General features: G+C 42.5%; 1 protein-coding gene across 1 annotated transcript; it reads left to right on the forward strand.

Moving 5' to 3' along the window:
* Positions 1-1992: 1992 nt before the first annotated feature.
* On the forward strand, positions 1993-2904 carry LOC311578827 (uncharacterized protein). Its single transcript, XM_084748895.1, has 2 exons — positions 1993-2360; positions 2391-2904. Exons 1-2 carry the CDS (start codon positions 2056-2058, stop codon positions 2611-2613), a joined length of 528 nt encoding a protein of 175 aa, XP_084605021.1. The 5' UTR covers positions 1993-2055; the 3' UTR covers positions 2614-2904.
* Positions 2905-15466: the final 12562 nt, after the last annotated feature.

Genomic DNA, 15466 nt, shown 5'->3' on the forward strand with positions numbered 1-15466 from the left:
ACAACTTAAAAGAAAATGTCTATTTTGTATAGTAGTTCCTGAAATTTAAGTTCACAATCACATTGCCTTGTTGCTTTTAGGCTTATGATTAAAGCACTAGATCGTGGCAGAAACATGGGAGAAATGAAAGGCGATTGTCTCGTGGTCACCAAGAAATAAAGACACAGAGACAAGAGAGCCAAGTCTCATTATATATATATATATATATGTGTGTGTGTGTATATATATATATATCCTAAGCACATGCTCCCAATGATGTTCTTCCTCCAACTAGATCATAGGTCAAAACTTTCATCACTTCTTAGCAATTCCATCAGCTGGGGACCAAACCTTTGACACATGGGCTCTGAATGGACATTTAAGAACCAAACAATAACAGATACATGATAAAAATGGCTAAAAGTCCAGGCTGGAAAACATCAATCAATTATATATTGTATATATTGTTGCCACCTTCAAGGTGTGTTTGTGTGTGTATGGGTGCACACGTGTTCAGCTGTGGATGCATGTGTGTAAACATGCATGTCAGAGAGCCGCTCACTGTGTTTTGAGCTGGTCTCACATTGGTCTTAAACTTGTTCGTTAGGCTGGCTGGCCAGAAAGCCCCAGAGAATTGCTTGTAGTCTCCCATGTGCTGCTGGGATGACAGTCATATGCCACTTTGCTTGGCATTTTTTTACGTGGGTTCTGGGGGTTAAACTCAGGTTCTCGTGCTTCCTTACACGGCAAGAATTTTGCCAACTGATCTAGCTGCCCAACCCATGTAGCTGATTTTTTTAAACAATTGAGAACTGTATATTAATGTTAATTATATCCACAATTTGGAAGCCAGAATTTTCCCTCAAAGAATACATCTGCAGACGTCTGCAAACTTGTAGAATAAGAAATAGACAAATCATCATAAGAGTATGACTCTCAGAGTCTTGATGAAAAGAAAATGCCCATCATGGACACAGTAGGTTAAGATATTAAGGTCCTGTCATGTGAACTTTAATAGGTGGTAGCCTTATCACACAATTATACGAAATGACTGAGTAAAACGAAAAGAAGTGACTTATGAATCCAACAAAGTCATAAAGGATCACAAATAAAATTTTGAGGAAAGGAAAATAAACCATATGAGTTATATGATTTCATTTTTAATAAAACTCAAAAGGTGACACACTGTAATAGCAAAAACCACACACACGTTGCCTTAGGCAGCAGATTAAAGATAGCAATTATAAAATCAAGGATAGCTACCAGATACGAACACACTGTCACCTGACATGAAAGATGGACACAGTTTCCCATATCATAACTGGTCGTCTCTGAACACATACTATCATACAATTTATTTTAAAAATGAAGGTGTCATCTTTGGCCTTTAATTGCGTCATTTTCATGCTGGTAAACAGGGTTATGACCTAAGTCGGCCAATGCCTTCTGAACTCGCACATCTTCCTTCTCACTCTGCATGCTGGCTTTGGTGCCCATGGGCGCATTTGAAAAGTGACAGCAAACAACCTTCCTGCCATGGATTATATGATAAGGCTGGTGTAGCATAAGTAATATTGGCTGCATATAGGGATGTGTTGTGGTGTATAGTAAGCAAACATCTTCGGGAAACCATTCAGACTTGTGCGTGGCTTCATTTAATCCCTGTGAATGTAGCTCTCCCTACAAGCACACCCTAGTCTGCATACAGCCAAAGGAAAACCAAAAATAAATGAAGAAAGACGTGCCCAGCCCCCCCCCCCCATTGCCACAACAGCTATCATCGGAGCAAATGGTGATCAGAACAGGAATGATGCCGATGAAGACATCTAGAATTTTCCTTCCTTGAATTATCCACAATTAACTGCTTACATCATAATTTCAAAAGACTTTTAAAGCTCAAGGAGCACTTCCTGCTGTGAGAATTTCCTCTTGAAAACAAGAAAACAAACAATAAGGAAAATCCCAGCTTATTGGTCTCTTCAAAGGATGCCCAAGGTATAAAAGCCCCAGGTCTGAAACAGCTGTCAGAATCTTAGAAACACCTGTCAACAGAACCTTCCCTCCACATCCAACACCATGACCAACTCCTGTTGTTCCCCTTGCTGCCAGCCTACCTGCTGCAGGACCACCTGCTGCAGGACCACCTGCTGGAGACCAAGCTGTGTGTCCAGTTGCTGCCAGCCCTGCTGCCAGCCCAGCTGCTGTGGCTCCAGCTGCTGCCAACCTTGCTGTCAACCCACCTGCTGTAGGACCTGCTTCCAACCAAGCTGTGTGAGCAGCTGCTGCAGCACACCCTGCTGCCAGCCCAGCTGCTGTGTGTCCAGCTGCTGCCAGCCTTGCTGCCAGCCCAGGTGTTGTGAGTCCAGCTGCTGCCAGCCCAGGTGTTGTGAGTCCAGTTGCTGCCAGCCCAGGTGCTGTATCTCCAGCTGCTGCCAACCCTGCTGCCAGCCCAGGTGTTGTGAATCCAGCTGCTGCAAGCCCTGCTGCCAGCCCTTCTGCCTCAACCTGTGCTGCCAGCCAGCCTGCTCTGGACCTGTCACCTGCACCAGGACTTGCTACCAGCCCACAAGTGTCTGTGTGCCTGGATGCCTCTCCCAAGGCTGTGGGTCCTGCTGCTCCCAACCTTGCTGTTGATGACTCTATCTTCTGTCACATGCAGCCTTGCCATCATCTAACCAAAATTCTCCAACAAAATCACCCTGTATGCTTTGCCATCATTAACTATCTATGGGTTGTCTTATTGGGAATATCTGCTCTTTCCACTCAGTGCTTTACCTTCTGATCCATTTAACCCTCTCTTGGCCTTGAGTTATATTCTCAGATTCAGAAAAGAATCTTCCTTCTTTCTCTCCAAGCAATGTAAGCAAAGCAAGCCTCTGTTCTTCTTTCTTAACCCTCCTCAGCAATAATTGGTTTAATTCCCCAGTGACCTCCTATGTTTTTTACTATTGGTCTTGCTTTAAATTTTCTTCTCCACTACATGTGCTCTGAATAAATCTGAATTTGTTTTCTGAAAAACGTCTGGATGATGCTTCATCTTTTCCTGGGATTCCTATGTGCTCTGATAGCATTTCCTTCACAAAAGCTTAGATTCTGAATGCCTTCCATTTCTGTCATCAATACACAGACCCACAGTAGCCTCTTAGTATGCTTAAAACCAACAAAAGTTCTTTATTCAGTGCCATCTGGGACCACACTGGGTGTTGTTTTATCTCAAGGTACTATCACTTGCATCTTCATCTAAGTAGAAATAACTAAGCACCGGGAAGATGTGGCTGTCTCTGGCCTCTACCGCAGGGCAAAGCTCCACACTTGCATGCTTGGGGCACCGTGCAAAGCACAGGAAAGTGGAGACCAGCCATCCTATCCACAGTAGCTAAGTTAAATGTTCAACAACAAGGGATGGGTAAGGACAATGTGGCTATCTCCATCCTGGAAATTTTCAGCCATAAAGAAAGTTATGTTATTCTGGGAAAAGTGGATACAAGCAGAGACAATTGTGTTAAGTGAACCAAGCCAGGGTCGGAGAGAGAAATTTCTTTTTTTTTTTTTTATTTGTAGCTCTAGGTTATATATGGCCACATAAAGTCATCGATGTATATATTAGAAATGAATCACTGCCATTTGCTTAAACCAATAGAATTTCTAACTGTATTCTGAGTACTCATATTTATATCTGTGGATAAGTACAGCTCTCACCATTTATCGAGAAGCTTCTGTGTGGAGACATGCTATTACAGATCTCCATGACTGGTCAAAATCCAAAGACTAAGTGGCCATAGGGAGTTCGAGAGTTGTACTCAGCTCCAGTTGGTGTTATCTCCAATACAATCCCTACACCTTGGATCCAGAGAACATGATAGAAGAAGGGGGCAGGATGCCTGCTGTTTTAATGCCTTCTAGATATGATAGGCAGGATGCACCCATGAAACCTCAACAATATGGTTGCCAGAACAAGGCAACTCTAATTGACATGCTTCCATGCATGGGGCACCTCCCACAGGGCCCTGCAGAGCTACAGGCAAATGGCTGCCGAGAAACAAGAACTCTGTTCTCTCCAGGGATGAATCCCCTATTGGGTTATACAACACACAGCAGTTAGGCCTAAACACATGTACATACAAGTACCAGCTAATGGTGGATGAACTATATGTGCATGTATGTGCATGTGTGCTTGTGTGGGCATGCACATGCAAGTGTGCTAAGTATAAAAGAAGTAACAAATTTGAAAGATAGAAGGAGACCTCAAGAAATTAAACACCACCAAACCAAATAACCCAATTGAGAAATGGGGCTTGGAACTAAACAGAGAATTCTCAACACAGGAATATCAAATGGCTGAGAAACACTTAAAGAAATGCTCAACCTCCTTAATCATCAGGGAAATGCAAATCAAAACAACTCTGAGATTCCATCTTACACCCAACAGAATGGCTAAGATCAAAAATTCAAGCGACACCACATGCTGGCGAGGATGTGGGGAGAGAGGAACACTCCTTCATTGCTGGTGGGAATGCAAACTAGTACAACCAATTTGGAAATCTATCTGGTGCTATCTCAGAAAAATGGGAATAGGGCTTCCTCAAGACGCAGCTATTCCACTCCTTGGAATATACCCAGAAGATGCTCCAGCACACAGCAAGAAAATTTGCTCAGCCATGTTCATAGCAGCCTTATTCATAATAGCCAGAACATGGAAACAGCCTAAGTGTCCCTCAATAGAAGAATGGATAAAGAAACTGTGGTACATATACACTATGGAATACTACTCAGCTATTAAAAACAAGGAATTCCCGAAATTTGTGGATAAATGGATTGAGCTAGAAATGATCATAATGAGTGAGTTAACACAGAAGCAGAAAGACTCAAATGGTATATACTCACTTATATCTGCATATTAGCCCAAGGGGCATGTCCCACGAAAGCCTTCACTTACCAGGAAACTGAGACAGAGGGGAGGACATTCTAGTGGGACTATAGATGAGAGAAGCATGGGAGAATGGCAAAGTGGAAGGACCCAGAGGGTCCTAGAAGCCTACAGGTAGAACATTATGATAGGCAGATTTGGGCCCAGGGGTCCCGCTCAAACTAAGGCACCAGCCAAGGACAATACAGGCAGTAAACCTTAAACCCCTACCCAGATCTAGACAATGGACAGAACACTCTCCACAGTAGAGTGGAGAGTGGGATATTACTTTCTCACATACTCTGGTGCCTCACCTTTGACCATGTCCCCTGGAAGGGGAGACCTGGTGGCACTCAGAGGAAGGACAGCAGGTTACCAAGAAGAAACTTGATACCCTATGAACATATACAGGGGGAGGTAATCCCCCTCAGGAGCAGTCATAGGGGAGGGGAATAAGGGGAAAATGGGAGGGAGGGAAGAATGGGAGGATACAAGGGATGGGATAACCATTGAGATGTAACAAGAATAAATTAATAAAGGAGAAAAAAAGAAAATAAAAAAAAGAAGGAGAGGACACGGAGGAGTTTGAGAGTGAGGCAGGTAAAAATGATGTAAATACAATATTTATGTGTGGAATTCTCAAAATATTTTTAATTTATTTATTCATTAATTATTATTATGTATACAGTGCTTTGCCTGCATATACACTTGCACACCAGAAGAGGGCACCAAATCACGTTATAGATGGTTGTGAGCCACCATGTGGTTTCTGGGAATTGAACTCAGGACCTCTGGAGGACCAGTCAGTGCCCTTAACCTCTGAGCCGTCTCTCCAATCCTCTCAAAATATTTTTAAAGAAAGCATAAGTAAAATTTTCTAGAGGAACAGAAGGGGACTAGTAGTGGAAGGGAAGGTGAAGGGATTGGAGCATAGATGAATACATTTATCACACAAGCATACCTACAGGATTTTTAAATAAAGAGTTAAAGTAAGATAAAATAAGACAGGAGCTGTGTGGCATTAGAAGCCATTATTGGGTATAAAGAGGACTGTCCAAGAGGGGAATGTGGGTAGATTATTTTTAAAAATAAACATAGCAAAGCACAAAAAAAAAGCTTCAGGACACTTTTGGGCTCCAGCTCACATAGGATATAACTCTAAAGTGTCATGTATAAGGGTTAGGAGGTGGTGCAGGTCCTCAGAACCCATGTACAAAGCTTGGTGTATAAGTGTGCACCTGTAATCCCAGTGCAGGCAAGGAGTCAGGAGGACCCTCACACTCACTGGCCAGCCCCCCTCAAGCAGTTAGTGAGTTCCAGCAAGAGACCCGCTCTTAACAACTAAGGTAGAAAAGCTATAAGGAAGAGATGCAACACCAACGTCTAGCCTCTACATACACAGCCTGTCTCCTACACACACACACACACACACACACACACACACACACACACACACACACCACATTCAAACAACAGGAAGAACGTATGCAGTCATAGCGCCAGCCACAGATGGGAAAACAGTTCCAAGAGATAAGGATGAAACGAAAGTGACTTTTCAACAGGAGATGTGAGTAGATGAGGTACCAAGCGGGAGAAGGAACTTCTCAACAGTGCCGTTCAGTGTCTGTGCCACAGGTGAACCCAGCAAGGAAAAGGTATGCCAGGTGCATGGGAAATAGATGCTCCCTGAAGCGATCTTAATGGAGATGCAAAAAATAATAATGTATGGAAATAATGGGTCCCTATGTGAGTCATATAAGGAGAAGTAACTCAACGCTAGCTGAGAAAGCTCCTAGCAGATGTCAAGAGAGATTAAGGTCAGTTTTCAGTTTCTGTGGATGAATTCTAACAGAGTACTCAAACTGAAACTCCGCGAGCTCCTCAAGCACCTCTGATCAACCAATACAATCCATTAGTTGATTGGTCGCCATTCCCTCAAGAAGCCCACAAGCATACAAAGCATGCGTCATCTTTGAAGGTTTAGATAGAGTAGTATAAAACTGCTGACTATTTACCCAAGAATAAAAGGGAAAGTACTTTCCTGAAGCCTCTAAGTTGAATTGTTTTCTTTCTACAAATCGGCCAGGGCTTGAAAATACTTCTGGCAAATTCAGAAACCCGATCTTGCTTAAATGGAAGAGAAAAACGGCCTCCTTCGGGGACATGTAAAATGTATAATCTCCGTAAGCCAAAAACATATATGCATTCATCACAATTATAAGTATAAAAACTGAAATTCTCATGCCATCTTAACAAGTCGTGAATCCTAAAAGGAAGCCAAATAACTAAGGTCACTTCTTGAATAAAAAAAAAAACAGGCGAGCATGGCAGCGTGTCTCCTGGGGTCTCTCGAATTCATACTGACATCCGTGGCTCGCCTGAAGATCTGGATGACTCAGAACAACCCCATCCCCTGTGCTGCAGGTGGAGAGGCACTGGAGGGGCTTGTATCTCTGTCTCTCTTTCATCAAAACTACCGTAGCTCACCATTCCTCACTCCTCTAAGAGGTATGTATTTTTTTTTTTTTTTTTTACAAATTGCCAGCTAAGCCAGAATGAATTTTGCTGACCTCGGCGCTATTTCTTCAAAATGTGTCCTTGTCCGTTTTGTGTTGCTCTAATAAAGCATCTGAGACCAGACAATTTATAAAGTAAAGAGGTTTCAGGTGTCTGAAAAGTCCAAAACAATATCAGAATCTGCATCTCATGAGGACTCCTTGGCTATCATAACATGTCATAACATGGGCAAAGAGGCCCAGGGAGGGGACGCACTGGTCACCTGATGACAAAAGAATCAAGAAACTGGGCTGACAAGAATTAAACTTGTTTTATGATAACCTGTTCCCTCAGGAGCTGGATCAGCCCCACAAAACACACCCAGTTCCTGGAACCCATATCAATCCATTCATGAGGGACAAACCCCATGATCTAATTATCGTCCACAAGAGCCACTTCTTAAAGGCCCATTGCTTCAGTACTGCCAACCAGGGACTGAGATGCCAGCACATAAACTTTGGAGAGACAAGCCAAACCCCATACCCAAGCCACAGAGTGTTGTTCCATGCTTCTGCAATGTCTAATTGAATAATTGCTGTCCACATTCCACACTGGCTAATAATACTGTTAGTGTGTGGTTTGAGGAGGAAAGTGCTCTAGAAAAATCAATACAAAGAGCCACATCAAGGCCGAACTGAGTCACAGGCGACTGAGGAAACTTGACAGATTGAGAGCTAATTTTATTGGAGAATGTGAAAGAAATATAGAGCACGAAGTTAAATTCTGCAATTGGAATGTACCATAACCGAAACAGCGTAAAAGTCAGTAAAACTCAGTGCCGCAGACAGGTAACCACAACCACATTAAATTGACCTCAGAAATACAAGATGAAGTCAAGATGTGGACATTGATATTTGTTTTTAAAAACAGTTGTTGTTGTTGTTGTTGTTGTTGTTGTTGTTGTTAAATCAATAATGATATCACACAACATAAAGAAAAAGAATGCTATAAATTCTGACATTTTAGAGTTACATTAACTTATACAATAAGGGAGGGAAATTGTTTTAGTTCGTCTCATGTGGCAAATGCACAACACAGACACCAAGCATTACAATTGTGAAGTGTTAAGTTGCCTCTGCTGTACGAAAAATATACAAATATATCCATTGTTTCTACTATAGTCAAAATAGATTATTTAAACTCCTCTCAAAACCCTTGCTGGTAAACCATAAAAATAGTAAAGGAATTTGGATACAAAACGATATACATACATGAATTGTTCTCCCACATTTCAGGTAGCTAAGAATTAAAATTATAGTATACATATTGGCCCAAAAGATAAAATACCCAATAGAAACCATCCAAGACCTCTAGACACATAAATTGACTATAGAATTTCTTTAAAGAGTTATTTTTATCTTTAATGCATCTATGCATGTATGTGCCACACATGTGTTAAAGGCAAACATGGTATGTACTCACTTATAAGTGGACATTGGCAGTTAAGTAAAGGATAATCATACTGCAATCCAAACACCCAGGGAGGCTAGGTAACAAGGAGAGCTCAAGGAGGACCTCCCCGAGAAGGGGATATAGGACAGATTTTTGCTAATAGACTGGGGCAGGTAGTATGGGAACAGAAAGGATCAGGTGGAGCGAGGGAACAGGAGGCTGGAGCTTTTTGGGTCTTGGTATTGTTCATCGCTCTACTTTGAGATGCTCCTAGAGAGAACCATGCCAGAGAATGCTTCAGGGCTCCGGGTTCTGGCTGCTGTTGCAGGTTCCAGCAGCAACTTTGGTTGAATTGCTGGTCTGCTGAAATCCTGCCGACTACACCAGGGGAATCACTCCCAGGAACTGAGTGCACAAAGGTCTACTTTTCCTGTTCCCATTAACCTCTTTTCTCTCCTATCTAGGGTAGGTAGGTTGGAAGGGCATAAGCATTAAAGAACCCTAAATAAAGTAGGTTTGGAAAAGGTCAAAGCCTACAGAAATACGACAGAAGGAGCAATGCTATGAGCCAATTCAAATTATATTTATAGAAGTCAATGTCAGAACAGGAGAATACAATGTGCTTTCCAAATATATTATATTTTATAGATTATATATTACACACACACACACACACACACACACACACACACACACATACACACACATATACATAGATGTCCTCTCAGAGTCTGTACTAAGATGTGTTTCAGCTGGCATAAACCAAGACCTCGAGGTGGTCCATCTTCTAGTGGATAAACATCACCTGTTCTCTCACAAGTCTGTTCCCCATCCCACACTTAGGATCAAAACAAAAACACGTGTGGATCCATCACATAGTTCCTCCATCCACTTGTCTGTTGAAGGTCGCTTTGGGCATTCCCACATCTTGCCTGTCTTTCATGAATATGGCAGGACCAAATCTTCTCGAGATCCTGATTTCAATTCTTTCAGGAAGATATCCTAAAGCGTGCCCAGGAGGATCAGACAGCAGTTTCTCATCTGCACCACTAAGCATTCCACTCCCAGCATCTCCACACCTCACCAACACCTTTGTCCCTTGCTTTTTCTGATAATAAGCAGGCACACTACTTCAATTACTCACAGCTCAAATGGTGTTTTAAATTTTATTGAAATCTCACGTGATGAGACCAAAGTGCGTCCTATTATAATGAGAGAAACCAAGGAAAGATGTCCCTCTCCTGTACAGAGCTCAGGTCCTCACTGACAACAGTCTACGGGGGTACCTCACTCGACTCTAAACTTCTGTGTTTCCACAGCCAGCTGTCTTTTGAGAAATACACCCTCATTTTTAAAAATTTATTCTCTCATATATTGCATCCTGACTGCTGTTTTACCTCCCTCCACTCCTCCTAGTCCCTCCCCTGATCTCCCCTCTGCCCCAAATCCACATTCATTTCCACAAGAGCCTCAAACAGGCTGCAGTGCATTCAGTCAGTCTTAACACCATTTCTTCCCTGGAAGTTCCCTTTGCACTAGCCAGCTCTTCTCCTATTTGGGTAACTATGAAGTTCCACTTTGAAGGGGAAGTAGAACTCCTTAACTTCCCTATTTGGGGCACCTGAGCACACAGCCCCACTGGAGATATTTCTTATGAGAGTTGAGTTTTGATATAAGGTAAATACACTCTCCACGCACTGTATTTGATTCCGACTGGATCTACCTTGCCAGTGCTGTATGGCTTTTCCTTGTGAGGCATGAAGGAAAAAAATCTATTCATCCCACACAGGATACAGACAACAGACAAAGAAACAATAACACTCATGTCCCTAGTGCACAGATAACTTATTGGTGTTCCTCACAGGATTGTGGGCCACTCAGAAGGCAGCTATGTCACCAAAAGGTCCGTTCCAGCATGGGTGACATTCATGAAAGCCACATCCCTGAACACGCAGGACACGCAAGACACGCAGGCAGCTCTGAGGGTCTTCTCTATCCAGAATCGTCACTGCTTCTAGAACCTTGGAGAAGGATCTTGCTACTCTTGTAACTTTCAGAACCTACATGGTTCTAGTAAATTTTATTTCCAGACTAGGAAGTGTCATTCCATGGGGGGAATATTTCAGTTCTGAGGAGCCAGCCACACAGACTCCCAGGACCTGGTTGTTCTTGGGAAGCTGGTGTAGAATGGGACCAAGTAAAACAGGTTTCAGGCCTGAAGGACGCTATGCTGACCTGTTGTCACCCCCAAACACATTCTCACCTCATTGTAATATACCATGCTGACCTGTTATCACCCCCCAGATTCATTATCATCTCATTGTAATACACCAGCCTAGTAAAATTCTTGTCTGACTGTGTCATCTGGGCCCAGCCTCCTTCCAAACAAATTGTGACCGGTTCACATGGGCAATAAAAAAAGAGGAAGTACTGCCCCCTAGACAGGACCTGACTCTGTCCATGAAAAGTTCAAAGAAAACACCTCAGCTTCTTTTCTAAACTCCTCATCCTTTACCTGAATAGAAGGCTGTTTCACTAGCCACGCCTCCTTCCTCTGGCTAAGAATAAACCTTCCTTCAAGGCTCAGCTGAATCTCAGTTTCGCTTTTGTCTCCAGATGCCATGAAGGAGAAAGGACCCAGTTTGATGTCTCACCTTTCTGTTCTATTCCTCTGAGACACAACATTTTAGAGCCAGTTATAAAAGTGGCCCGCTGCACTAGTTGAAGTGTTCAGTTTCCTTTGACCACGAGTTGATGCTACTGGTGAGGAGATGGGTTGATCTTCCCTTCTTTATACTACTAATGGTGGCTAGATTGTGTTCACTTTGTGATAGCCTTGCACGTTGGAGACTAACAGTTTCTATCTGCTTAAAATGCAGGGAGGACCTAAAAACCTTAAAGCCATTAGCGCTCACAGTCGACTCAGACCTGTTCTCAAGTAATCGCAATCCCTACTTCAAACAGAAAGGAAAAAGTGATGATGCATCTGGGTGAAAGAGGAAGAGAAATAAACAAAATAGAGAGAAGAAAGAAAAATCCCAGCTGCAGAATGCACAGTTTCTCATGAGTTCAGGGAACTCTCTCCAAAGGGATCAGGGCCTAGGACATACAGCAAAGCTAAACAGCGGTACAGCTTTAACTGTTTACATAAAACTCGATGCATCACTTTGTGATGAAACTACAAGGTCCGGCAAGAAAAACAATACAAATAGATGAGTATTAAACAATGTGTACACTGTGTACAGTGTGTGTGTGTGTGTGTGTGTGTGTGTGTGTGTGTGTGTGTGTGTCCTCATGAATGAGTGCAGGTGCTCACAGGCCCGGGTGAACATGTGGATGGCAGAAGACAACTTGATTTGTCAGTCCTTGCCTTCTATCTTGTTTGAGACAGTGTCTGATGGCTGCATAATGTATTAAGCTAGTTGACCCTTCTGATGACTCTCCTGTCTCCACTCCTTGTCTTACTGTTGGAGCTCTGAGATTACAGATGTGTGTGCCGTTGTGTCTGACTTTACTTCAGCTCTGGGGATCTGAACGCAAAACCTCACGCTTGCAGCAGCACAGGCTTTACCAACTAAGCCATCTCCTCACCTAAATGATGCCTTTTTGAATCGTTGGTAGGTCACTAAAGAAGTCAGGGAAGAAATGTAAAATGTCTCAGTGAAAATGTACACGTGACATAACAGAATCTGAACGTAGATTTAACAACGAAGTCTGTTACTATGGTTGCTCACATAGAATTATCTCAAAGGATGGCCAGATGGCTAAAGGCCAACATAAGAACATAACCAACAAGACCTGAAGCAATATTGCACCACCAGAGCCCAGCTATGTCACTACAACAAGCCCTGGATATCCTACCCCTGCTGAAACACAAGAAAATGACCTTAAATAAGGAGAAGGGAGTGGGGGGGACATAACATGAAGTCAAGACAAGAAGTCAATGAAGCCAAAGATCTGTCTCAGTTCTCCAATGGTCAAAATCTATGCCGCACTGTTCAAAAGGAGAATCAATGTTGTGGTTATATCAAGTATAGAAATGAATTGAAAAAATAGCTGTTTGATGTATTGTGTGTATTGTATAGCATTAAGGGAGGATAGAGAACGTGCCCTGACTTTTAAATTCAGTTCTGAGCTTCAGGATTGGGCGTGTGTGGGATACTGAATGTGGATGAAATGAGACCATATCTTTAGGATGGGGAGTGGTGCTTTAAACAGGTAACTAAAATACAGCACTGTTTTGTAAGGATGTGCTGAAAATAAGGAAACAACCTTGTATTTCCACAGGTGACCAACATTAATTCTCATAGACCCCAGTCAAAAGGGGAAAAAGCACCCTAAATCTTCAATCCAAGGTTAGCAGTCATGTGCTTAAAAGTTAAAAGTGATTACTAGTTCACAAATAGTGCGCTTATGGACCCCCGGAGAAGTCAGTGCCCTGCTGTCTTAGCTGAACAGGAAGAGCAATGAAGTCACTGTGTAACTTACTGAACAGACTGAAGGGAGAACACTCCCACAATGCAACATCCCCACTGACTGATGTTCATTGTTCATCCCTCCTCTATCCCGTGGGAAAAGTGACATTGGTTATTGTAGTAAACTGAAAACACTTTTCTTTCCTTAGTTCTTTATCAAACACTCAAGGTAGACGCTTCACAAAACATGCCTAGTTGTTCTGCTACACTCCGATTGCTTATTTCTCAAATGATTTTTGAATCTGTGGTAACCAAATTATTTTATCCTCAAAAGTTCAATAAAGAACTTAATTTTTCTCATGGAAAAAAAAAGAAAATGTCCTTAAATCCAACCTTATAAAGATTATAGGAAAAAAAAGAGTATAGAAGCCTTTAAAGTGGAAATGAATAAATCTCTTAAGGAAATACAGGAAAATGCAATTAAACAGGTGAAAGAAATTAATGAAACTGTTCAAGACCTGAAAATGGAAGTAAAAGGGATGAAGAAAATGCAAACTGAGGGAATCCTGGAAACAGGAAACCTAGGAAAGAGAAGAAGAAATCACCAACAGAATTCAAGAGATAGAGAGAATCTCAGACACAGGGGATGCAATAGAAGAAATTGATATATAAGTCAAAGAAAATGTTAAATCTAAAAAAAATTCCTGTTACAAAACATCCAGGAAATCTAGGATAGCATGAAGAGACATAACTTAATAATAATAGGAATAGAAGAAGGCAAAGAGGTCCCGCTCCAAGGACCAGAAAATATTTTCAACAGGAAGATCAGGTGTTCTAGGGCAGAGTAAAGCAAAGAAACAGAGAGATGCAAAGGGGGGGGGGTGAAGAAAGAAGTGGGCAGAGGAGAAGAGGAGGAAATGGGGAAGTAAGAAGGAAGGGAAATGAGAAAGGAGGGAAGGGAAGGGAAGAAGAGAAGAGAAGAGGAGAGGCAGAGGAGGGGAACTTTTTTAGACCTAGTTTATTTGGGGTACTTCAAAGCTAATATCTCCCTTCCAACCCACCTACCCTAAATAGGAGAGAAAAGAGGTAAATGGGAACAGGAGTAGACCTTTCTAGACTCAGTTCCTAGAAGGGGTTCCACTCTTCATTGTCAGGAGTTGAGCAGACTTGTTAAACGGCAAACCAGCAATTCAGCAAAGGGGACTGCAACAGCAGCAGCCGGAATATAGAGCAGAAGCCAACTTCCGGAACCTCGAAGCATTCTCTGGAGCATTTCTCTCTAGGAGCAATGAACAGCCAAACGATAGGGAGCAATGTCGAAACAAAAAGCGAGAGAGTGTGTGTGTGTGTGTGTGTGTGTGTGTGTGTGTGTGTGTGTGTGTGTGTGCGCGCGCGCGCGCGCTCTCAGAGTCTGTACTAGGATATTTATCAGCTGGCAAAGGTCATGCCTCCAAAAGAGGTAGTTCCTCTTCTAGTGGACAAACATCACATGTTCTCTCACAAATCTGTTTCCAGCAGACAAACACTGCACACCTTCACATAAGTCTGTTTCACATCATACACTTGGGATCAAAACAAAAACATGTTTATATCCACTACAGGAGGGGATGAGATGGGAGAAAGAAAAGAATTAAACTCTCCTAGTTTAGTTGATGTAACAGATATGAGTGTGGTCCCCCAAAAATGGAGCCAGGTCTTCTGTGTAATTAACCATATTAACACTATGCTTAGATGTGTACTGGATAAATAACTGATCCCGGCTGTGGGTGGGAAAGAATAGTTTAAGGGCAGATGGTGCAATGGAAGAGAGGGATTCTGGGAAGGGACCATCAGGTTATCTTGCTTAGTAGAGCCTTGATTCCCCTGGTTCATGAGGAGGAGAAAGATGAGTTGAGAAACTATCATTTATTAAGTATTGTAGGCATAAGGTTATTGTGTAATTCAACTGCTGATTTCTGTATCCTCATATCTGGTTGTAATCCTTGTTCTGAGAATCTCTTGTCTCGATGTTGGTAAACGCAGCTCCCCAACCATCCCCATGAACGCCAATAAAGCAGCTTATAACCAATCACTGAGAAGAGAAGAGAATGTGGCTGGCTGGACTTCCTGCTAGCCGGGGGAGGAGGCGTTAGAATAGGAAGTAGGGGATTCAGCAGGATACTGAGCCACAGGCAGAGGTGCAGGAGAGATGACGAAGATTCAACTGGAGCAAAGGAAA

The sequence above is a fragment of the Acomys minous genome (genome assembly GCF_964271855.1).
Source record: "Acomys minous genome assembly, chromosome: 12".
In the NCBI taxonomy this organism is placed as follows: domain Eukaryota; kingdom Metazoa; phylum Chordata; class Mammalia; order Rodentia; family Muridae; genus Acomys; species Acomys minous.

Excerpts from the sequence above, each read along its gene's own strand:
- LOC311578827 (XM_084748895.1), top strand. The coding sequence starts at position 2,056 with ATGACCAACTCCTGTTGTTCCCCTTGCTGCCAGCCTACCTGCTGCAGG. Across the intron at positions 2,361-2,390 it reads TCCAGCTGCTGCCAGCCCAG|GTGCTGTATCTCCAGCTGCT; the intron begins GTGTTGTGAGTC and ends CTGCCAGCCCAG.